The sequence below is a fragment of the Blennius ocellaris genome (assembly GCF_963422515.1).
Source record: "Blennius ocellaris genome assembly, chromosome: 1".
NCBI classification, from domain to species: domain Eukaryota; kingdom Metazoa; phylum Chordata; class Actinopteri; order Blenniiformes; family Blenniidae; genus Blennius; species Blennius ocellaris.
The window spans coordinates 1,439,707-1,465,609 of NC_137650.1; the positions used below are offsets into that span (position 1 = coordinate 1,439,707).

General features: G+C 43.9%; 1 protein-coding gene across 1 annotated transcript in view; it reads left to right on the top strand.

Annotated features, from left to right (window-relative positions):
• mapk8ip1b (mitogen-activated protein kinase 8 interacting protein 1b) overlaps window positions 1–25,903 on the top strand; it is a gene marked incomplete at its 5' end in the record, with an annotated part of 101,261 nt that overhangs the window by 48,657 nt on the left and 26,701 nt on the right. Inside the window, one exon of the mRNA XM_080520605.1 lies at window positions 16,770–17,027. Coding sequence (XP_080376731.1) covers window positions 16,770–17,027 — 258 coding nt within the window. The remainder of the gene's footprint in view (window positions 1–16,769; window positions 17,028–25,903) is intronic.

The following is a 25,903-nucleotide window of genomic DNA, read 5'->3' on the forward strand; positions in this document are numbered from 1 at the left end:
GGGAACGAGATAGATAAGTCGTGGCCACGCGTTATTAAGGCGTGGGAACGAGATAGATAAGTCGTGGCCACGCGTTATTAAGGCGTGGGAACGAGATAGATAAGTCGTGGCCACGCGTTATTAAGGCGTGGGAACGAGATAGATAAGTCGTGGCCACGCGTTATTAAGGCGTGGGAACGAGATAAATAAGTCGTGGCCACGCGTTATTAAGGCGTGGGAACGAGATAAATAAGTCGTGGCCACGCGTTATTAAGGCGTGGGAACGAGATAAATAAGTCGTGGCCACGCGTTATTAAGGCGTGGGAACGAGATAAATAAGTCGTGGCCACGCGTTATTAAGGCGTGGGAACGAGATAAATAAGGCGTGGCCACGCGTTATTAAGGCGTGGGAACGAGATAAATAAGTCGTGGCCACGCGTTATTAAGGCGTGGGAACGAGATAAATAAGTCGTGGCCACGCGTTATTAAGGCGTGGGAACGAGATAAATAAGTCGTGGCCACGCGTTATTAAGGCGTGGGAACGAGATAAATAAGTCGTGGCCACGCGTTATTAAGGCGTGGGAACGAGATAAATAAGTCGTGGCCACGCGTTATTAAGGCGTGGGAACTAGATAAATAAGTCGTGGTCACGCGTTATTAAGGCGTGGGAACGAGATAAATAAGTCGTGGCTACGCGTTATTAAGACGTGGGAACGAGATAAATAAGTCGTAGCCACGCGTTATTAAGGCGTGGGAACGAGATAGATAAGTCGTGGTCACGCGTTATTAAGGCGTGGGAACGAGATAAATAAGTCGTGGTCACGCGTTATTAAGGCGTGGGAACGAGATAAATAAGTCGTGGCCACGCGTTATTAAGGCGTGGGAACGAGATAAATAAGGCGTGGCCACGCGTTATTAAGGCGTGGGAACGAGATAAATAAGGCGTGGCCACGCGTTATTAAGGCGTGGGAACGAGATAAACAAGTCGTGGCCACGCGTTATTAAGGCGTGGGAACGAGATAAATAAGTCGTGGCCACGCGTTATTAAGGCGTGGGAACGAGATAAATAAGTCGTGGCCACGCGTTATTAAGGCGTGGGAACGAGATAAACAAGTCGTGGCCACGCGTTATTAAGGCGTGGGAACGAGATAAACAAGTCGTGGCCACGCGTTATTAAGGCGTGGGAACGAGATAAATAAGTCGTGGCCACGCGTTATTAAGGCGTGGGAACGAGATAAATAAGTCGTGGCCACGCGTTATTAAGGCGTGGGAACGAGATAAATAAGTCGTGGCCACGCGTTATTAAGGCGTGGGAACGAGATAAATAAGTCGTGGCCACGCGTTATTAAGGCGTGGGAACGAGATAAATAAGTCGTGGCCACGCGTTATTAAGGCGTGGGAACGAGATAAATAAGTCGTGGCCACGCGTTATTAAGGCGTGGGAACGAGATAAATAAGTCGTGGCCACGCGTTATTAAGACGTGGGAACGAGATAAATAAGTCGTGGCCACGCGTTATTAAGGCGTGGGAACGAGATAAATAAGTCGTGGCCACGCGTTATTAAGACGTGGGAACGAGATAAATAAGTCGTGGCCACGCGTTATTAAGGCGTGGGAACGAGATAAATAAGTCGTGGCCACGCGTTATTAAGGCGTGGGAACGAGATAAATAAGTCGTGGCCACGCGTTATTAAGGCGTGGGAACGAGATAAATAAGTCGTGGCCACGCGTTATTAAGGCGTGGGAACGAGATAAATAAGTCGTGGCCACGCGTTATTAAGGCGTGGGAACGAGATAAATAAGTCGTGGCCACGCGTTATTAAGGCGTGGGAACGAGATAAATAAGTCGTGGCCACGCGTTATTAAGGCGTGGGAACGAGATAAATAAGTCGTGGCCACGCGTTATTAAGGCGTGGGAACGAGATAAATAAGTCGTGGCCACGCGTTATTAAGGCGTGGGAACGAGACAAATAAGTCGTGGCCACGCGTTATTAAGGCGTGGGAACGAGATAAATAAGTCGTGGCCACGCGTTATTAAGGCGTGGGAACGAGACAAATAAGTCGTGGCCACGCGTTATTGAGGCGTGGGAACGAGATAAATAAGTCGTGGCCACGCGTTATTGAGGCGTGGGAACGAGATAAATAAGTCGTGGCCACGCGTTATTAAGGCGTGGGAACGAGATAAATAAGTCGTGGCCACGCGTTATTAAGGCGTGGGAACGAGATAAATAAGTCGTGGCCACGCGTTATTAAGGCGTGGGAACGAGATAAATAAGTCGTGGCCACGCGTTATTAAGGCGTGGGAACGAGATAAATAAGTCGTGGCCACGCGTTATTAAGACGTGGGAACGAGATAAATAAGTCGTGGCCACGCGTTATTAAGGCGTGGGAACTAGATAAATAAGTCGTGGCCACGCGTTATTAAGACGTGGGAACGAGATAAATAAGTCGTGGCCACGCGTTATTAAGGCGTGGGAACGAGATAAATAAGTCGTGGCCACGCGTTATTAAGGCGTGGGAACGAGATAAATAAGTCGTGGCCACGCGTTATTAAGGCGTGGGAACGAGATAAATAAGTCGTGGCCACGCGTTATTAAGGCGTGGGAACGAGATAAATAAGTCGTGGCCACGCGTTATTAAGGCGTGGGAACGAGATAGATAAGTCGTGGCCACGCGTTATTAAGGCGTGGGAACGAGATAGATAAGTCGTGGCCACGCGTTATTAAGGCGTGGGAACGAGATAAATAAGTCGTGGCCACGCGTTATTAAGGCGTGGGAACGAGATAAATAAGTCGTGGCCACGCGTTATTAAGGCGTGGGAACGAGATAAATAAGTCGTGGCCACGCGTTATTAAGGCGTGGGAACGAGATAGATAAGTCGTGGCCACGCGTTATTAAGGCGTGGGAACGAGATAGATAAGTCGTGGCCACGCGTTATTAAGGCGTGGGAACGAGATAGATAAGTCGTGGCCACGCGTTATTAAGGCGTGGGAACGAGATAGATAAGTCGTGGCCACGCGTTATTAAGGCGTGGGAACGAGATAGATAAGTCGTGGCCACGCGTTATTAAGGCGTGGGAACGAGATAAATAAGTCGTGGCCACGCGTTATTAAGGCTTGGGAACGAGATAAACAAGTCGTGGCCACGCGTTATTAAGGCGTGGGAACGAGATAAATAAGTCGTGGCCACGCGTTATTAAGACGTGGGAACGAGATAAATAAGTCGTGGCCACGCGTTATTAAGGCTTGGGAACGAGATAAACAAGTCGTGGCCACGCGTTATTAAGGCGTGGGAACGAGATAAATAAGTCGTGGCCACGCGTTATTAAGACGTGGGAACGAGATAAACAAGTCGTGGCCACGCGTTATTAAGGCGTGGGAACGAGATAAATAAGTCGTGGCCACGCGTTATTAAGGCGTGGGAACGAGATAAATAAGTCGTGGCCACGCGTTATTAAGGCGTGGGAACGAGATAAATAAGTCGTGGCCACGCGTTATTAAGGCGTGGGAACGAGATAAATAAGTCGTGGCCACGCGTTATTAAGGCGTGGGAACGAGATAAATAAGTCGTGGCCACGCGTTATTAAGGCGTGGGAACGAGATAGATAAGTCGTGGCCACGCGTTATTAAGGCGTGGGAACGAGATAGATAAGTCGTGGCCACGCGTTATTAAGGCGTGGGAACGAGATAGATAAGTCGTGGCCACGCGTTATTAAGGCGTGGGAACGAGATAAATAAGTCGTGGCCACGCGTTATTAAGGCGTGGGAACGAGATAAATAAGTCGTGGCCACGCGTTATTAAGGCGTGGGAACGAGATAGATAAGTCGTGGCCACGCGTTATTAAGGCGTGGGAACGAGATAGATAAGTCGTGGCCACGCGTTATTAAGGCGTGGGAACGAGATAGATAAGTCGTGGCCACGCGTTATTAAGGCGTGGGAACGAGATAGATAAGTCGTGGCCACGCGTTATTAAGGCGTGGGAACGAGATAGATAAGTCGTGGCCACGCGTTATTAAGGCGTGGGAACGAGATAAATAAGTCGTGGCCACGCGTTATTAAGACGTGGGAACGAGATAAATAAGTCGTGGCCACGCGTTATTAAGGCGTGGGAACGAGATAAATAAGTCGTGGCCACGCGTTATTAAGGCGTGGGAACGAGATAAATAAGTCGTGGCCACGCGTTATTAAGGCGTGGGAACGAGATAAATAAGTCGTGGCCACGCGTTATTAAGGCGTGGGAACGAGATAAATAAGTCGTGGCCACGCGTTATTAAGGCGTGGGAACGAGATAAACAAGTCGTGGCCACGCGTTATTAAGGCGTGGGAACGAGATAAATAAGTCGTGGCCACGCGTTATTAAGGCGTGGGAACGAGATAAATAAGTCGTGGCCACGCGTTATTAAGGCGTGGGAACGAGATAAATAAGTCGTGGCCACGCGTTATTAAGGCGTGGGAACGAGATAGATAAGTCGTGGCCACGCGTTATTAAGGCGTGGGAACGAGATAGATAAGTCGTGGCCACGCGTTATTAAGGCGTGGGAACGAGATAAATAAGTCGTGGCCACGCGTTATTAAGGCGTGGGAACGAGATAAATAAGTCGTGGCCACGCGTTATTAAGGCGTGGGAACGAGATAGATAAGTCGTGGCCACGCGTTATTAAGGCGTGGGAACGAGATAGATAAGTCGTGGCCACGCGTTATTAAGGCGTGGGAACGAGATAGATAAGTCGTGGCCACGCGTTATTAAGGCGTGGGAACGAGATAGATAAGTCGTGGCCACGCGTTATTAAGGCGTGGGAACGAGATAGATAAGTCGTGGCCACGCGTTATTAAGGCGTGGGAACGAGATAAATAAGTCGTGGCCACGCGTTATTAAGACGTGGGAACGAGATAAATAAGTCGTGGCCACGCGTTATTAAGGCGTGGGAACGAGATAAATAAGTCGTGGCCACGCGTTATTAAGGCGTGGGAACGAGATAAATAAGTCGTGGCCACGCGTTATTAAGGCGTGGGAACGAGATAAATAAGTCGTGGCCACGCGTTATTAAGGCGTGGGAACGAGATAAATAAGTCGTGGCCACGCGTTATTAAGGCGTGGGAACGAGATAAACAAGTCGTGGCCACGCGTTATTAAGGCGTGGGAACGAGATAAATAAGTCGTGGCCACGCGTTATTAAGGCGTGGGAACGAGATAAATAAGTCGTGGCCACGCGTTATTAAGGCGTGGGAACGAGATAAATAAGTCGTGGCCACGCGTTATTAAGGCGTGAGATATATAAGACGTGGCCACGCGTTATTAAGGCGTGGGAACGAGATAAATAAGTCGTGGCCACGCGTTATTAAGACGTGGGAACGAGATAAATAAGTCGTGGCCACGCGTTATTAAGGCGTGAGATATATAAGACGTGGCCTTTAACTCATCATCATTGTTCCTTTAGCACCAGAGGGGCTCCGTAGCATACTGTTAGCGTGTGAGCCGATGCTTTTTGAGCAGCCGGATTAAGTGTCTCTTGCTAAGAATGACTCCATGCCGAACTGCAAGCGCCTGAAGAATATCATTGTAATTCATTCCCAGATTGAAATAAAACCAAATGTATTCAAACTCGTCCATGTTTGTAAGCAGCTAAAGGAACAATGATGATGAGTTAAAGGTCATGTCTTATATATCTCACGCCTTAATAACGCGTGGCCACGCGTTATTAAGCAATAATATTTTTTTCACCAATGTCACCAGAGGGGCTAAGCTAAGCTAGCAAAGCTAGATTCAGAAAGTTGATTGAAGTTGCAAGATGTCTCAAGGGAAGAAAGGAGATCAGAGAGAGATGATGAGGAGGAAGGTATAGCCAGAGTGCACTAAAAGCACACCCATTTCCACAGCAAATGTGTTCCTCTGACCTTCTGCTCGTATGAAAGCCGAAAATACATCACACTGAAGGCAAATGAGCGTACGCAACTTTCACCTCCAAATTGGGCCGCCATGGATACTGCTCACGTCATATCACCCACACATGGTAACCACCGAGAGGAAGCCGCTGCTTCAACACAAACAGAAACAAGAGAACCTTTGTTTATCCTGTTTTATCTCATGAGCAGTTCAGGGCAGCATGTACCATATGATAAACTGCTGTTTACTGATAATGTGCACAGATATTTATGGATGCCTGGAGCCAGAGGCTCTGTTTGCTGTGGATAATTTGATAAGCGATCATCCAATGTCCTGTATGTCCAATGTTTTTGAGATCTCTAAATTAGTTGAATACATACATTCATATAGTTTCTGATAAGGTACAACAGCATATAATTGTGATCCTTTTATAGATCAGTTGTTTTGTTTAAGGTTGGCATAACCTCGTCTTTGTCTGGGGTGTAACTGCCAGTAACACAATAATTTTGGCCATTTTGATTGAAGCCAATCATTTCTTAACTGTCCAATAATGTAATCAAATAGTGAAGAGAGTTGCAGTTTCTTTCTTCATTGAATGCAAGTATGCTTATTTATCATGACAAAACTGCACAAAACTTGCAAAAACAAACTTGTATTTCCAATTATTGTCGCTCCGTTTATGTATTTTTTTGGTGACGGCCAAATGACGCTTCATGAACCATTTTCTTTATTTTCTGACTCCACTAGACGGCGCTCTTGGTTTGAAGATAGAGTCTGAAAGACTGGCGATGAAGTGAGCTTTCAAACATTTGTTGAACAGACAGCGCCATCTAGTGGCTTCAGGAAATACAGACAATATTTCATGAAGCTTCATTTGGCCGTCGCAAGTATTTTTACAATATTGGCTCCAATCGTAACATTCTGAAGGATTTCTTTTTTAATGCTTCTTCAATCATTTAATAAGGCATTAAGTGCTATTATGATGGATCATATTATGGATCTTATTACATTTAAAAAAGGCCAAAATTATCCTATTGTTGGTGATTATTTCATTATTACTTGTTACATGTTGTTCTAACTACCTGCCCAGACTCTAAGCCTTACTTGGTTGGACGAGGGTGAACGTGCCTCCATGGCCGGTTGAAATCCATCGATTTACGGCCGCGGGCGGGTTTCTCTGGCGTCCCAGAGAAATAACCTGAACTGGTCTGTGAACACGGGGAAAGTCCAGAGGATGATCCAAGGGGGGATCAGGAGCGTCTTGTGAGGAGGGGGAAGAAGAAGTGTGGTTCAGGTCGGCATGCGGGGAGAGTTCCCAGCGCACACTCAGGATCCAGGGGAAGAAAGAAAAAAAGAAAAACAAAGGTAATTCCACAGTTTGTTCTCTGCTCGTCCAGCGAGGTGAAGAAACTCCGGCCTGATCGGCGTGTTAACACCAGGTCCTTTGTCTCTGTGTGAAGAGGTGCGTCGTGTCCAGACGGACGTTCGACTGGGAAAGACGCGTGTTGCGTTCGTGGCTGGACTTTATACCTCTTCGTGGTGTGGCGGTTCCGCTGTGCTCAGGGCGATGTGGACCAATCCTGACGGGGCTCGCCCCGGAGCTTCCGGCCGGTGAGGGAGGTTTGGGTTCCCCTGCCGGTGACCTGCAGTGTTGCACCATGCTGGGGGGGGGACCCGGGGGGAGGGGCACGTGACCAATGGCGGATTTTTCCAGGCCTGAGCATGTGGTCTCTTTGTTCTTAAAACGTGGTCCCCCCCCCTCCCCCCTTCCATGAGGTTGAGTGGCCACTGGACTTTGGCCCCAACAACTTGCATAGTTGATCATTTTTCGTTCTTTTGTCCTGTGTTGCTTCTTTCTGGAAACATTTGTTCTTGCTTGAGCTGTCAGTCAAATATGATAATAGTAGAAGTTTTTTGCAACACTGTAGCACCAATATGTTGTCCTATAGTGCCACCTAGGGGTCCCAGATGGTGTATACACGTGTATTTTGATTATATATACGTTTTCCTAATTTAAGTCACATAACCAGCCAAACAACATAAAATGTGGACCTCCAGTCTGGAAAATATGGTAATCACATTGCCGCCATTATATTCTGAAAAAGCACATTTTGTAGCCAAGCCATGATCATTTATTTTTTGCAAGCAAGCAAGCTAAAAAAAAGTGGTGTCCAAAAAGAAATAATTCATACATATATGACTCTTATGCACCAACACCTGATAGATGATATGACTGGCTCTGTGGTGTTTTCTTTGACCAGACTAAGGTTTATGGAATGAGCTGTAATAAGAAAATAACTCAGAGCTGAAGAAACCTTAGGTAGTTCTGTGCATTTTTATAAATAGCAGCAGCACCTCTAATGTGGCACAACTTGTTTTCATCTAGTGGTAAAGTGCTTAGCCGGCACAGCGTGTGAGATTTCAATCCTGTGTGCAACAAATGATCATGTCTGGACTTTGTGGTTGAGGTATTTATTTGAGTGCAAGTGATGAATTGAACCTCTGAATTGGATGGGTTAGTATTTTTTTCCATCCACGTCTTGTGTTGTGATCGACCTGTGTGCTCTGTGTTTCCTCCGCTGAAGCCGATCTGATTGGAGGGAAGCTGGACGTCACAGCGTCTTTGGGGGCAGCCGCCTCTCCTTCGCCACTCAGCCCCTTTGTCTCCTAGCAACAGGGGGCAAGTCTCTCTTAAAGGCACTGGTGATCATCTGTGGTCATAAAATGCTAGAGGAAGAGCAGACCACTGCATTTATGGGCATTGATTGATTCATTTATAGCAGGAGATAGATGAACAGAACTGAAAGAGAGGGGGAGGCTAAATAGAGAAAACGTACAGTGTGGGAATGTTTTCCATTGTAGACAGACGGAGATCGCTGTGACACGGTTGGACTGAGAATAAAGGGAAATGCATGAGAAGGTGACTGTTTTTGACAGTTAATCACACCAGGGAGTTCTTTGTGAATGAATAATGGTTTGTCCAATGACGGGATGGACTGTGTGGTTTTATATTCACCCACATACATTTAATTCTGACAGTCAAAGCTGATTGGATGTGAGACATAACAGGAGCAGTTATCACACAACAGACAACACACAAGGGCTTTTTACAAGAGATATTACTCAAGGATTAGAGACATTCTACAAGTGCCAATTAAAAGAGAAGTTGCATTAGTGCTGATTGGACAGGAGACATTTCACAAGCACTGACTGAGCACTACACATTTGGCATTAGCACCAGAGTCCTGATTGTATAACAGACAATGTACGAGTGATGATTGGACAACAGCTAACCCTAAACCTAATGCAGAAAGGCCTTTTACAAGAGACACACAAGACACAAATGGAACCAACCAACTACCTTTGCATTAGCACCGTTTGAAGAGACATTGTACCAATGTTGATTTTGTGTGAGACATTACAGGAGTATCGAGTGGACAGGAGACATTTAGGGCTAGGCGATTTGGCCTAAAAAAAAATACTTTTTTTTTATAAAGACAAATTCCAGTTTCGATTATTTTTTTTTTCTCAATTCACTTAAAAATGACTACAGACATCAGATATATTGTCAAAAATACAACTTTATTGCTGTGATTGTCTTCAGTGTTAAAATGCATAGAAACAATCCCAAAATAAAAAGTAAATGAGACTCCATCATTCAACAAGTCCAAGCTTTATACCAGGTTTAAGCAAAAAATACAACAGCAGCTACAAAAACTCACAAGGACTGTGTCAGGTCTAAACCCCTGAAATAGGTCAATAAAGAGAAGACACATGAATCAAGAAACAATCAAGGTACTTGCAGCGAGGGAAGACAGCAAGTTCACCTCACAGGGTTCACTCAGAAGTCTTCCCAGAACGCTCTCTACCAGCCTTCTTGATTGACAGCTCAGTGGGCGGGTTCACAAGTTGTAAAAACACACTGGTTCAAACTGGGTCCTGTGGTCTGTCTTACAGGATCGTAAAAACACAACTAGTTCGAAGGGGGAGAAACACAAACACTTAACAGATAAAGATCTCATGTGAGCTGCAGGGCTGCAGGCCACTGCACCCAAAGGTCTGCACAGAATTTGCACAAGCATCAGCAAATGATAATGAAACATTTCTCCTTACAGACTGGTAGAACGGAACACAAATAATGCTGAAAAACTGGGGGGGGGGGGCTTGAATTTACACAATAAGTCTTTTTTTTGTTGCAAATTCGATTTGCTCTATTAAATAATTTGTTTGCCAGGCCCTAGAAACAACACATGAACCCTGGCCTGGGCCTGGAAGCCACTGCCCGTATTCACGAAGTGTCTCAGGCAGCTCCGATCTTAGTCTAAAAGTTCTGAGCAAGGAATTCTTAGCTCAATGCACTATTATTGTCGGGGCGGTATTGTCGGTTGCTGAACGAGGTGCTTTTGAGAAGAATACAGTGAACAAGGCTGACATATTGTTTGTCTCCACTGGATGTTTACATGAATCACCAGGTTCACACATCATTAAACATAAACAGTCTTACAGACCACTGACACACATACACACATTTAGCTGAACACACAAAGTAGCCTATATTAATATGTTTATTGTATATGGCCGTTCATAAAAATAAATATAATATTGTAAATATTGCAAATTAAGATTTGTATACTGTAGATAGTATAGAGTTTTTTTTATATATAAAACATTGAATCTCAATTCTAAGGCTGTTCTGTAAATAGTTTTCAAATAAACAATAAATAAATCAATTTCTGATCAATCCATATCAATTTCAGACTTAAAATAATGTACCATCCAGTTTCACTCGAACCACCCCCACTTTCGGTTTAGGCCCCGCCCACTCCGAGTACAGACACAGATACACATAACTTAGAAGGTTGAACAGAGACAGATAGCGGTGAACTCGCTCATTCCTACTTCTCACTTTTGTTCCAATTCAAAGGTTCCATATTCCTCTGGAAACCATTACTGTCGCTTTCTCTTCTTTTTTCTTGTGCTGCTGGGAAAGAGGCCTTCTGGATATCTGGGATGAGTGTTTCACTGCATACAAATGTGCTTGAAGGCAACACTTCACAGAGAGAAGTGGATTAACCTCCATTCCTTTCACCCACTGTGAGTTTGAATGTTGTCGACACAGCGTCATTACAAAAGACCATGCAGATAATAATTAGAATAGAAGCTGTCTTGTGGTACAAAGATGCTTGGCACCAGAGGCACCAGAGGATTTGAATGAAGAGTAGCTTCATATTTACACAGTTTAGTTACTTTAGTATCCTCTATACCTCAGGATGAATGCCAATCCAGTTTAATTCCTAGATATACCAAAGCAGCACAGAGGTTCCAACAGTGCTGCCACGGGTCAGCCTTGAACACAGACTGCAAAATTACACATCATCCTTTATGAGACAAAACAAGATTCCTGTAACAATGATATTTCACTCAAATTTGACAATGGTGAGAGGAGACGTTTTTTTTGACAAAAACCTTGATGGCTGTTTTATACAGCTGTTCTACAGTTTTTAGTGCAGTGATGCCAGCAAATACAGTAAAATAGTACTCAATACGAGAGAAGATCATACAATGAAAACTGGTAGTTTTATTTTGACAGTCACCTGTAATAGCAGTCCAACTTAGTCGTCCGTCCACATCCGAATGTCCATGTACTACGATATAGCGTATTGTTATCTGCACAAGTGTGTGTGTGAGATTTCCTTACAAAAATAACCAACAGTAACCCCGAGCAGCCCAATAAAGTCTGTGTGCGTGTGTGTGTGTGTGTGTGTGTGTGTGTGTGTGTGTGGTGTGTGTGTGTGTGTGTGTGTGTGTGTGTGTGTGTGTGTCTAGTTTAAATGCATAGTTGTTTCTGTGCTGTTGGTTTCTATGTGAAGCTGAGGCACAGCTAAAGACTATAATAGGCTTAACAGTGACTGGTCTCTATGTCAAAGCAGTTGCATGTGACGGCAGATGGACTTTTACCATTTGTGTGTATAGATGTGTTCACATGCATTTAGGAGGACCGGTTGAAACGTCTCCACGCTGTAGAATTAGGACCATGTAAATAAAACCCAGCATTTTTGGTCTGCTTTTTGTTTGACTACTCAGCTTGAGACTTTAGAGGGGAAAAGAAGTATTTTTAGAAAGGAGTTATAGAAAACGTTGGTTAAAAGTCAGTGTCCTCAAAAAGATAAACCTCCAAACCAAATGTTTGTAGGTGTGGCTTCAGTCATGGTGACGGTAAGTGAAGCAGACTGTAGTGGCCCAGTGCCCTCTGACTTTCTAATGATACTCATGCTGTTAGTTGTTCTGATTCAGCAGGACTGTCAGAGACGGTCACTATAAATGTCATCACAGAATACAATGACTCTCTACACGCTACAAACTCGGCTGTGTTGCACCCTGAGTGTGTGAACTATCAGCAGTTCTTAGCACTCTGCCCAATCTTTTCAAGTGAGTTTTATGTAGCAGCTGTTTAGTGTGCATCTGACATCTGAATATTAGCAGTTGAGTCCCTAATGTTTGGAATGTTAGTGTTGGAATGTTCAAATTAGACAAAATGTAAGAAGCAATGCTGCTTTGAATGATCAAACTAGTTTCCTAACTAAAAGCTGCTTCTACATTCAAGCTGATTAATGTGCAAGAACTCATGGTCCTTGTATATTGTTGTTTGAACAAAGACAGTAATCATATCTATACTTCATATAGTCTAGTTTTGATGTAGAGACGCCCTAAAATCCAAGGGCATGTGTCCCCTGAAGACAGGTGTCCTCTCTGGGACGGGTCACGAGGACACATTTTAGGACCAGTTGATATTGAACAAACCAAACACCAAATATGTTATGATTATTTAAAAGCACATAACTGAATCAATACAAAAGCTATATAATATAAATACATACATACATATGTATATAAGATGTATACAAAATAATTATGAAATAAGATTAATTTACTTCAGGGACTTTACGTCCAGTTTCATCTAGAGTGGACCAGACTAGTCAAATATTGCTATTAGGGATGAGCGAGTCCACCACTATCTGTATCTGTACCTGTATCTATTCAACCATCTAAATGATCTGTATCCGTATCTGTACTCGGAGTGGGCGCGGCCTAAGGCAGAAGTGGGCGTGGTTCAAGTGAAACTGGGTGGGGCTTAAATCAGTACATTTTTAGGGACCTCGCCAGCGGCTGGGCCCTAGGCCCGGCCAACGGCAGGACCCTTTTGTAATTCGTACGTCGCCGACAGTACGGCCACTGACAGTAATTTTAAGTCTGAAATTGATATGGATTGATCAGAAGTTTCTTTATTTATTGTTTATTTGAAAACTATTTACAGAACAGGCTCAGAATTGAGATTCAATGTTTTATATATATAAAAAACTTTGTACTATATACAGTATATAAATCTTAATTTGTAATATTTATAATGTTATCAATGATGTGTGAACCTGGTGATTCATGTAAACATCCAGTGGAGACAAACAGGAAATAATATGTCAGCCTTGTTCACGGTATTCTTCTCAAAAGCACCTCGTTCAGTACGAGCAGAGTTTTCAACTGACTTTACACCACCTATGGTCATGAACTATGGGTCATGACCAAAAGAACGAGATTCCGGATACAAGCGGCTGAAATGAGCTTCCTCCATAGGGTGTCTGGGCGTACCCTTAGAGATAGGGTGAGGAGCTCAGTCACCCTTAGAGATAGGGTGAGGAGCTCAGTCACCCTTAGAGATAGGGTGAGGAGCTCAGTCACCCTTAGAGATAGGGTGAGGAGCTCAGTCACCCTTAGAGATAGGGTGAGGAGCTCAGTCACTCTTAGAGATAGGGTGAGGAGCTCAGTCACCCTTAGAGATAGGGTGAGGAGCTCAGTCACCCTTAGAGATAGGGTGAGGAGCTCAGTCACCCTTAGAGATAGGGTGAGGAGCTCAGTCACCCTTAGAGATAGGGTGAGGAGCTCAGTCACCCTTAGAGATAGGGTGAGGAGCTCAGTCACCCTTAGAGATAGGGGGAGGAGCTCAGTCACCCTCAGAGACAGGGTGAGGAGCTCAGTCACCCTTAGAGATAGGGTGAGGAGCTCAGTCACTCTTAGAGATAGGGTGAGGAGCTCAGTCACTCTTAGAGATAGGGGGAGGAGCTCAGTCACCCTTAGAGATAGGGTGAGGAGCTCAGTCACTCTTAGAGATAGGGTGAGGAGCTCAGTCACTCTTAGAGATAGGGGGAGGAGCTCAGTCACCCTTAGAGATAGGGTGAGGAGCTCAGTCACCCTTAGAGATAGGGGGAGGAGCTCAGTCACCCTTAGAGATAGGGTGAGGAGCTCAGTCACCCTTAGAGATAGGGTGAGGAGCTCAGTCACCCTTAGAGATAGGGGGAGGAGCTCAGTCACCCTTAGAGATAGGGGGAGGAGCTCAGTCACCCTTAGAGATAGGGTGAGGAGCTCAGTCACCCTCAGAGATAGGGTGAGGAGCTCAGTCACCCTCAGAGATAGGGTGAGGAGCTCAGTCACCCTCAGAGATAGGGTGAGGAGCTCAGTCACCCTCAGAGATAGGGTGAGGAGCTCAGTCACCCTTAGAGATAGGGTGAGGAGCTCAGTCACCCTTAGAGATAGGGTGAGGAGCTCAGTCACCAGGGAGGAGCTCGGAGTAGAGCCACTGCTCCTCCACATCGAGAGGAGCCAGCTGAGGTGGCTCGGGCACCTGATTCGGATGCCCCCCGGACGCCTCCCAGGGAGGTGTTCCGGGCATGTCCCTCCGGTAGGAGGCCTCGGGGCAGACCCAGGACACCTGGAGGGACTATGTCTCTCTATGGCCTGGGAACGCCTTGGGGTGCCACCAGAAGAGCTGGAGGAAGAGTCTGGGGTGAGGGAAGTCTGGGCAACTCTGCTCAGACTGCTGCCTCTGTGACGCGGCCCTGGATAAGTGGCAGATAATGGATGGATGGATGGATGGATGGATGGATGGATGGATGGATGGACGGACAGGAAAATACACAACATTTGGGCAACCAAGCTGGATGCCCCCTACCTTCAGCGGAGATGCGGTGGACAACTCTGCAGAGCCCAATTTTATGGTTACTCACCATTATAGTTACAACATCTGAGTGGCCATCTTAATATTGTGAGCTGGAACATCAAGGGTCTAAATCAGCCAGCTAAAGGGAACAAGGTCTTTACCCATCTCAAACCTCTATATACAGACATTGCTTTCTTGCAGGAGACCCATGTGCACTTTTCAGATCATTCTAGATTCCAGTCAACATTCCAGGCCAAGGCAAGGGGGATCTCCAGTCCAACAAGAATATACATTTCCAACCAAGCAAAATTACTGCCAATAAAAATGGAAGATTTATAATCAATTCAGGCTCTCTACTTGATATCAAATCAACTCTGACAAATGCATATGCTCCAAACTTGCATGATGTAAACTTCTTTGACTATTTGTTTCTATGTCTTGTACGACTTGGACACACACCACTTAATACTAGGAGGAGATTAACTGCTGGTTGGATCCATCCCTTGATGGTTCATCTAGCAGGCCCGGGGTCGTAAGCAGGTCTGCTCCCTTTATCCAGTCCTTCCTATCTGAATTAGGGGTTCTGGACAGATGGCAGTTCCTTCATCCAAACATGAAGGTGATGAGGATCTTTGTTCTCCAGTGCCCACCATACATACACAAGGATAGACTATTTTCTGGACTTGGAACGGACTTGGAACGGACTTGTGGAATCAGTCTTTTGTCAAGGGACAAAAGACTGATTCCACAAGTCCGTTCCTGTACAGATCACAACATTGTCATATCCGATCATGCCCCCGTTGTGTCACTGTAACTTCCTGATGCTCCACAGTTCAGGGGACACTGGTGTTTCTACTCAACCTTGCTCTCAGATCATATGTTGGTGAAATACATTGACAAACACAAAAATCCTGTTCAGTGGACTTTTACATTTATTTCAAATTGATATTTCATATATGTTTCATATATCTAGTATGTATATATATTTAGGATCGTATCATATGGCTTTGTTTCTTGTGAAGAATGGTCTTTTCTGGACACATCTTCATGCAAGTGAAAAATTATTGAATTATTATTTTCATTTAATTTTATACTTGCATTTTCCAACCCCTTACAGTTATTTTCATCCTTGGTTGGGTTCAAAAAAGGGCTTTCTCTCAGTAGGTCAAATTTACCTTTCATTGAACATTTACATTTTGGACAAATATTTCTTTTTTTTAAAAAGTGAGTCTAATATGGCCAATTTTATAAAATGTTCTGAGATAATAGGTGAAAAATTGGTAGTTAATTAATTCTGGCTCGCTTATAGTTCTTATTTATATTTTGTCAAATGTATTGATCTTCAAATAATATTGCTCAAGCCACTTTGCTGTCTTTCACAAAAAAAGAGTCAGTGACACAGATTCACAACTCCTGAACTTCCTGAAGATATCTTACTTGTCCAACGTGAAACTATTAATGAAGCTCATGAGTCAAACAACAATGTTGTGGACACAACAGTCATTCCTTGCAGATCAACACAAAACCTCCAAATGGAAAACACAAAAACAATGTCTGATCGAACCGAGACAGCGAGTGTCAAGTCTTAGTGTCTCGCTTGGCGACGACAATAGCAATCCTCCGCCATCAGTAGTCAACGCTCAGAAACACTCCAGAAGGGTTTTTCCTTCACAATTGATGGCTGTTGGTGAGTGTTGTCATGTGGAGCTGCCGATGCCAGATATAGTGTTTCTACCGAGCTGCAGGCGCTCTGCTGGCAGTGAAAGGGTTACAGGCTGGAGACAGAGCCGCCTCTAATTGGCTGGCTCGGTCTCCTCATCTCGTCCACACATGCTTTCTCTCCCTCTCTCGCTCTCTCTATCTGTCTCTCTGTGCTTCTGTCTCCCCGACTGACGCCGGCTCCCTCCAATCCCTGTAGGGCCGTGTGAGGCGGGGAACCAATAGCATGTCGGGGAGGGCGGAGCTTGGAGCTGTCGGCCAGCTCCAGGCGGAGATGCTGCATTTGGACCTCATCGACGGTGCCGACTGTTACCGTGGTGACAAAGAGTCCTCCAACGCGCCCGCCGTCGCTCTGCCGCAAGTTACTAAGGATCCCGTGGCTCCTGTTACAATGGATACTTACCGGCCCAAGAGACCCACCACCCTTAACCTCTTCCCTATTGTGCCACGCACACAGGTATTTACCACACACACACACACACACACACACACACACACACACACACACACACACACACACACACAGTTTCTGGCTGAATATTGATTTTTTTATTAGGGGGGGTGGAACTGATTTTGATCTTCTAGTGATGGAATACACTCGTCTCTTTCTGCTCATCTCTTTGCTCTCACTCACAAGCTTCACATTTTAAAGTGGCATGATGAGTAAACGAGCGGCGTGACATCACCACAGGACTCACGACAATCGTTTCTCTGACAGGATGTGTTTTCTAGCCGAACAATAGTTTCAATTGTGAAGACCCAGCTTGTTGTTTTCCTTGGTGCTCATCTCTGTTTGTGCTCGAAGGCTGTCTGAGCTCGTGATGTGTGTGTGTGTGTGTGTGTGTGTGTGTGTGTGTGTGTGTGTGTGTGTGTGTGTGTGTGTGTGTGTGTGTGTGTGTGTGTGTGTGTGTGTGTGTGTGTGTGTGTGTGTGTGTGTGTGTGTGTGTGCGTGTGTGCGTCGTGCATGATACAACACAAGCCGGAAGACATTTTGTATGTTTTTTTAAGTTCTTGAAGGCTCAATGTTTGGGATTCAGATACTACAGAGTTTTAGAATATGTGTTTTTTGTGTAGGTTTTTGTGTAGGTATACATCTCGCTCTATTTTCTTAAACGTGAATGTTGTTATCGGCTTTTCCTTTCAAATAAATCATTATGAATCAATCCTCAAATGTGGCATCGCTCCAGTTGGAGGTCCAACTGCAAGGATAAATGGAAAATGACATCCATCTTTGCTGGTCGCCACCTTACAGTGCTTCATCCAAATTATGGAGGCTGGAGCCAATCGATGCAACTCTGGATGGAGAGTGGGTCAATACAGAGGCCACCTCACACACATTCATGCTTATCTTCAATTTAAAAACACAAATCACCAGAACAAGCATGTCAACGTGGAGAAAACACGAATAACCAAAGGGAGACGTTGAAAACCCCACACTGGACTCCCAGGACTCTCCAAACCAGACAGACTCTGATTAAATAAGACTTGGATTCTCAAAAGTGGATTTGACCTGCATCCTTTAAAAGCAATCCAGATGTTCTCCATTGGACGAGCTCTTTCAAATATACTTGGATTTTCTTTTCAGACCAGATTCCTTTAAAAACCAACGTGAATTCTTCAGAGAAGATACAGTCAGACAAAACATCTGGCTTCCTCAATCTACAATACAATTCTCTGTACTTCACCCGACAAATGTAAACTACACAAGTAGTCTTTAATCCACTTATTTTAATATAAACCTAGACTCTTTCAATTTTACTATTTGAGGTACCTGTGGAGTGTTTCGCGGTTGAAGTGGCAGGCCATCATGCTTAATAACTCATTTTTACCAAACTGAACCAAGAACACGGCAGGCACTTTCTACGATTGTACATTCCAAGGTAAAAGGCATTATTTATGCATTTTCATTTTAGAAAAGTTTCATGTTCACACAACATTTTGAAAGAAAATTATATTCTATTTCATAATTTTAGTCTCTTATTCACACACACACACACATCATGGTACAGCGACCATGCAGCGTGTTTACCTTTCATCAGGAGCCCTGGACCGCTGAGGCTCTTTCTATCTGCTTTCCTTCCACCTGCACGTTACCAGGTCAGCTAAAGGGCTTTGAAGCTTGGACTTCAACATGTCTCGCCTCGCAGGACTTATAGACAGTGCTGCTATAAGAAAGACAGATGTAGAGTTTTAGGTCCTATTTTTTTCTCTAAAGAAATGAATTCAATCAGTCTTTTGCTGGCAAACATCTGACAGCTCTTTTGTGGCGACGCCTTGTGCTTTCAGCTCCACTGGATTCTACTGGCCCTTTAATGCAGGTCATTGGGTTCATGCTGTGCTCATCGGTCAAGTCAGTAAATATAATCATGAACAGAGTGACTGTAGAACCAAGACTATCTCAATTAACAATTAAAAAGAAAACAAATCTTTGGATTAGATGAGCTGCCTGTGTATTGTTCTTGTGGTCTTTTGACTCTTGGTGGATTCAAATAATTTAACTCTTCGTCAAAAGAGTTGTGGCGTCAAACATAAGGTCCACAGGTCCAAACCAGCCCGCAAGAGGCTCCAGTCCGGCCAAACCACCAAGAAAATCCTACACGTTTGACAGCAAGGACACAACAATGACACTATATTTGAAGAACCTACATGCATTCGTTTTCAAGTATCAAAGAATTTGTCATGGAAAATAATTCATTTTTACATGTTTGAGGGCATAAATAATCAAAAAACACAATAAAGGATTAAAAAGGAACCATTTTTGTTGCTTTTCACATGGAAGTTGACTGTTTTTACCGTAATACTGATGCATTCCCACAGAAAATGTGTGCATTTTCATTCTTCAGGATTATGTTTTACACAAACATCACATCCTCACCCATACCTTGAAGTGTCTTATGCAAGAAAGCCGCTGAATTGTCCCTGACTCAAACATACATGCAGTCCCCTGCAGCGCGGCCTGTCAACATGATCAACCAAGCCGCTCTAAATATCTGCGCTTTGTTCTCTACGCAGCCTCCGTGAGGTGTGTGTGTGTGTGTGCATGTGTGTGTGTGTGTGTTGTCTGAGCTGTCAGAACAGGATAGTGTAAAGGAAATAATTGCTCTCAAACGTGTTTTTATTCTTGGGAGGTCTTCCGGTCTTCTGGGACGTTGTTAACGTTCCTTCTGCAGCTCAGGGAAACAAATCTGAAGGATTCCTTTGAGATTATCGTTGCATGGACTGTGAAGGTAAAGAAAACAACAAGGTAAAGAAAACAAACTGCATATTATTAACATCAATTCATCAATTGAAGTGGACTTGTGTTTTGATATGATCGCTGTTTAAGGAACTTTAAAAAGTAGAAATGAATAGAATAGATTGATCATTGATTGATGAGATTGCTGCAGACATAAAAAACATTAATATAATGAAAACAATCTACATTATTGATGTGGGTTTCACATATTTTACAATCAAAATATCTTTGAGGTGCCTTTGTTTTAGTAATTTGTAGTCTCCCTGAAAGATCATAAAGAGGAAGTCACTTTTCTCTTTTTTGTAGTGTTTTCCTGTCTCGTACTCAGATAAATGAGATGATAGTGATGATAGTGAAGGCTGAGATTTTGTCAGATTGTTGATCAGATTTTTCAATACTGAGTTAGAGCTCTAAAAAGAAAGAAATATCATGGCGACTGTTTCAAACTCAGTGGATAAACATACTAAAAAATGTTTTTTTTTAAACACGGGTAGCTCTGCATAATTCAGCCTGCAAGTTTTGTTAGTTGAACTCCTTATCACACTGATCATGGCTGGATCACTGCTGCTTTTTATTTTGTAAAGCAATACATTTACATTTGATAATCTCACAATCTCGCATAGTAACAGGCAGATTATGTGAACACTGCCTTCTAGGGATGAGCGAGTCCACTACTATCTGTATCTGTATCTGTTCAACCATCTAAATGATCTGTGTCCGTATCTGTACTCACAGTGGGCGGGGCCTAAACAGGAAGTGGGCGTTTTTCAAGTGAAACTGGGTGGGGCTTAAATCAGTACATTATTTTAAGTCTGAAATTGACATGGATTGAGCAGAAGTTGCTTTATTTATTGTTTATTTGTAAACTATTTACATAACAGCCTCAGAATTGAGATTCAATGTTTTATATATAAAAATACTATATACTATATACAGTATATAAATCTTAATTTGTAATATTTATAATGTTATATATATTTTTATGAACAGCCATATACAATAAACATACTAATATAGGCTACTTTGTGTGTTCAGCTAAATGTGTGTGTGTGTGTCAGTGGTCTGTAAGACTGTTTATGTTTAATGATGTGTGAACCTGGTGATTCATGTAAACATCCAGTGGAGACAAACAGGAAATAATATGTCAGCCTTGTTCACTGTATTCTTCTCAAAAGCACCTCGTTCAGTACGAGCAAAGTTTTCAACAGACTTTACACCACCAGCCAAACTAAGAGCAAGCAGACGGTAAAAAAAAAAACCCGGAGTGGAGACAGTGTCCGATGCGACACGAGGTGTTTTCAGCTCTGTCTTGTCTAATGCACCACGTACGTTAAGAAACAAGTTCATCAAGTAACTTTAAATATCATACAAACCAAAATAGAGGCGAGCTGAAGAAAACCTGAGGAGGACTGAAGAGAGTAACGTGTGTGTGTGTGTGTGTGTGTGTGTGTGTGTGTGTGTGTGTGTGTGTGTGTGTGTGTGTGTGTGTGTGTGTGTGTGTGTGTGTGTGTGTGTGTGTGTGTGTGTGTGTGTGTGTGTGTGTGTGGGGAGGGGCGGGCTCTGTGTGTGACTGGCCAATCACAGAACGTGAAGACAGTCAGTTACCAAATGAGGATTTTCAGCGAGCGCAGATATTATACAAGTTTTACTTGTATCATCTTCGGACTTGTCAAAAAATGCATCACCTGTCCTGGATACTTGTGTGAAACGAGTATCCGGCTCATCCCTACTGCCTTCACACACTTTAACATTTAGGAAACATATATGTGGTGTGGAAAAGGGTTTGGATATAGAAAAGCGTAATAAAACTGTAATAACGACACACATGCACGTGCAGAGAACAATACACTCTAAAGCGGGAGTAGACAGACATTCATACGGACAGACGAGGAAGTTGGATTGCTATTTAAAAACATCATGCAAACAGAGCGTTAGTCTGCTTATGAGAGCTCACTACACAATCTTGTGTTACAAACTGGTTCTGCATCCCAGTATTAACCAGGGATAACTGCACTAACTAAGCTGTTCGTTTGATAATGGCAAAAAAATAGATAATGTAAATAATAATGCAGCCATGGTAGCAGTTAATTCACACGTTCTTGACTATGCTCATTTTGTTTTAACCATAAAAGTTTTCAAGATATCTTCAAAGATACAAATCAGGCTAGAATATATCTAGACTTTGGTATTACAAACTAGTATCTCACATGTTTTTAGAAACAGGGAAGGTTTTACTTGACAGGTTGTTTCCTCTGGAGAACTTTAAGAGAAGCGATTCAGTAATCTCATGACGACGGATTGAGCTTTGTCCTAATCTGACTTTGTCTTGTTTGCACCAGCCTACTTATGTCGAAATGTGTCTGTTGACTTAAGATCGACATGCAACGTACCCCTGCATACAAGCTTGATCTGTCTTGATAAGTTCGTGATGACTGACCAACTTAAACAACACTGAGTTTATAATTCTCAGTAGTTTGAATCTATATCTGACATTCATAGCAGTAGACTAAATTTTGCTTGATTATGCATAAAATCTTCCTCGATAAAAAAGTTCCAAACTATCGCAAAAGTAAATTCACCTTATTGTATTTTATACAACTTGGATTATTGCTAGGAATTTTAATTTCCTCACACAAGGTAGCCCAGAGATGTTGTAATTTTACATACACAATGTATGTATGATTTTCTTCCTATAAAATTTGTTTTCCCTTTTATGCAGCTTCAAATGCTAAATTCAAACATGGCATTATGTTCACCAGATAATAAATTTTTATCGCAACATCAACGCACACAATAAACATTAGTAAAAAGATTGACTGAACTGTGATCAATTATATTTCCATGCACTGTGCAGTCATGTGCTGCAGATTCCAAATAACATAATTTTAAATATAAGAGACTTAGTCACAATTGATTTACTAAAGATTTGCTGTTAAACTGAAGTGTCATTATCTCCAATCTCACAGGTTCTCCTAATGTTGTGCAGCCTTAACAGATACAGGAAGATAAGCGCCCACATATATCAATATTGTGTGAAATTATTTCACCCTCCTGTTAAATTGTGAATATTGCAGACTCACTTCCATGTAAAGCTCACTTATTAATACTCAGACTTTATAACTCGGTGCCCCGAGCAATGATCTTTTTGTCACTTCGGCGGAAAACACAGCTCAATGCTACTGTTTCCCACCTGCTGAATCACTCGTTACCGTGGCAACAGCTCCTTCTCCGCCTGGTCCGTGTGGATGGGAAGTGAGTCATGTGTGGTGGGTGGGCAAGAGGAGGAGGAGGAAGGACAACGTCTTATTTTTGGACTCATTGTCGTCACAGGAGTTTCCAGTTCTCCTTCCTACATGTTAACATCTACCTTTTACCATTGTGGCCTCGTCTCATCACATCTGATATGCAGCCCTGAGTCTCTCTCTCTCTCTCTCTCTCTCTCTCTCTCTCTCTCTCTCTCTCTCTCTCTCTCTCTCTCTCTCCCTCTCCCTCTCCCTGTCTCTCTCTCTCTCCCTCTCTCTCTCTCTCTCTCTCTCTCTCTCTCTCTCTCTCTCTCTCTCTCTCTCTCTCTCTCTCTCTCTCTCTCTCTCCCTCTCCCTCTCCCTCTCTCTCTCTCTCTCTCTCTCTCTCTCTCTCTCTCTCTCTCCCTCTCTCTCTCCCTGTCTCTCTCTCTCCCTCTCCCTGTCTCTCTCTCTCTCTGTCTCTCTCTCTCTCTCTCTCTCTCTCTCTCTCTCTCTCTCTCTCCCTCTCTCTCTCCCTGTCTCTCTCTCTCCCTCTCCCTGTCTCTCTCTCTCTCTCTCTCTCTCTCTCTCCCTCTCCCTCTCCCTCTCCCTGTCTCTCTCTCTCTCTCTCTCTCTCTCTCTCTTTCTCTCTCTCTCTCTCTCTCTCTCTCTCTCTCTTTCTCTCTCTCTCTCTCTCCCTCTCCCTGTCTCTCTCTCTCTCCCTCTCTCTCTCTCTCTCTCTCTCTTTCTCTCTCTCTCTCTCTCTCTCTCTCTCTCTCTCTTTCTCTCTCTCTCTCTCTCTCTCCCTCTCCCTGTCTCTCTCTCTCTCCCTATCTCTCTCTCTCTCTCTCTCTTTCTCTCTCTCTCTCTCTCTCTCTCTCTCTCTCTCTCTCTCTCTCTCTCTCTCTCTCTGTGTGTGTGTGTGTGTGTGTGTGTGTGTGTGTGTGTGTATATATATACACACACACACATACATATACATATATATATATATACATACATATATATACATCTCTCTCTCTATATATATATATACATATATATATATATATATATATATATGTATATGTATATATATATGGCTGCCCTGGAGCTCTGGTTTCCCAACACGGAGCTCCAGACCTTGCCGGTGTGTGTGACGTGATACAATGCAACACGACGATGGGACTCGGACGATGTGCCGGGACACCGGAGATGCTCCGAGCCCCGAGGTCTGTCGTGGCATCGTGTCCGCGATCTCTGCCCCATTGCAGAAGTTGACGCTGTCACATCCAGCGGCGCGACGTCACCTGGGCCGGCCGGCGTTCGCTCTCGGAACCAACAAGGAAGTTGTAGCTGCAGCTCTGTGGCTACGACAAAAATGAACAAAACAACTAGTGCAAAGCAGAGGATGTAAACAACAACAGAGGATTTATCGCCCCACCTGAAATTACCGTTGCAACGTCACTAATCACTATCAGTCACATTTTAATCATATTTAGCTTCTAACATCGCTACTATCTGAGCGCCGTAGCTCGTGAAAATGCCGTGATGCACCTGAACGCATCACTGAAAAGCGCTCAGCTCCTGCAGTTAAAACCAGAGAAACATCGCGCTCGTCTCCAAAGTCTCTCTTTTATTACTAAAACAGTTCAGAGAAATGCATTTCTGACAGCACAGGAGGCGAGAAATAAACTGTGCAGTTGAAAAGTGACAATACCACTTCACACATGTGTGACTGCTGTGGGGGGGCGTGGCCTTTTGTGAGGGGGCGTGGCCTGAGAGTTCGGCAGCGTCTTGCAGTCGCCTTTTCTTCATTTCATCCACGAGAGCGTATCTTAATAACAATTCTTCTTCCTCCTCAGCTTTGAACATGTCTTTCTTCATCCTCTTCCTCTCTTATCAACTCGAAAACGACTCTTTCTGCCATCGTCACACCCTGTCGCCGTCTCATCCAAATGTTTGACTCAAGATGGGTACATGCCGCAAGGGGCGTGGCCTCAGAGTTCGGCAGCATCTTGTGGAGTTTAAACAGTCCTGCCGAACAAACGTTTTTATCGGCAGCTTGTTGACGTCACTACGGAACTTTATTAATTGTGCCTGCCTCTGTAAGAGGCGTCGCACAATTATTACAATCCTGGGAAAGCGCCGTTTTTTTTAAATATTATTCTTCCTCTGCCGCACAAAGTTTGCCGAACTACTAGTCCCGCACCGTTTGGAGTACGTAGACAAAAAGCATATCGCTACGTAGGGAATTATCGGGAATCCTGTGCATCCATTTGGATTATGGATATCGCAAACGGCTTCCGAACAACACGTAAAAAACGGCGATGATTTTTACATTCGCTTAACATGGGAGCCAAGAAAATACAGAAAAAAAATCACACTTTTTCCACGCCACATCACGTCGCCAAATCTTCAGCTACAGACGCCAACTTACTCTTAAAACGTTGCCGCACTTGTCCTCTATTCAGATATGTTCTCGGAATTTCCAAAAGTTTCACCAATTTTACATTGTGAGCCTTCAAATCTCATCAACTTTTCCCTCCTTTTTCCAGTTTTGTATGGGTGTGTATGTGAAAAGTTAGAGTGACAAGATTTCGGTCAGAGTGAGAGAAACTGCCGTTTTACAAACAAAAAAAGTTTTTATCTCGTCATCACAGACACATTTCTTCGTCTTTCTCAACATATTATACATCAAAATGTAGCTACAGGCGTTGTGCTTCTCACGAGGGGACACTTTTGTCTCAGAGAGACACGGTTCTCCCTCCAGGGGACTTAATTGACAGGAAGCGCAGGATTTTCTGTAACCCGCTCCTATGTATTTTGGGGAGACGTTTTCTCCCCAAATCCCCAAAGTTCAGCCATTTGTTTCAAGTCCTCACGGGGAGACGGAAC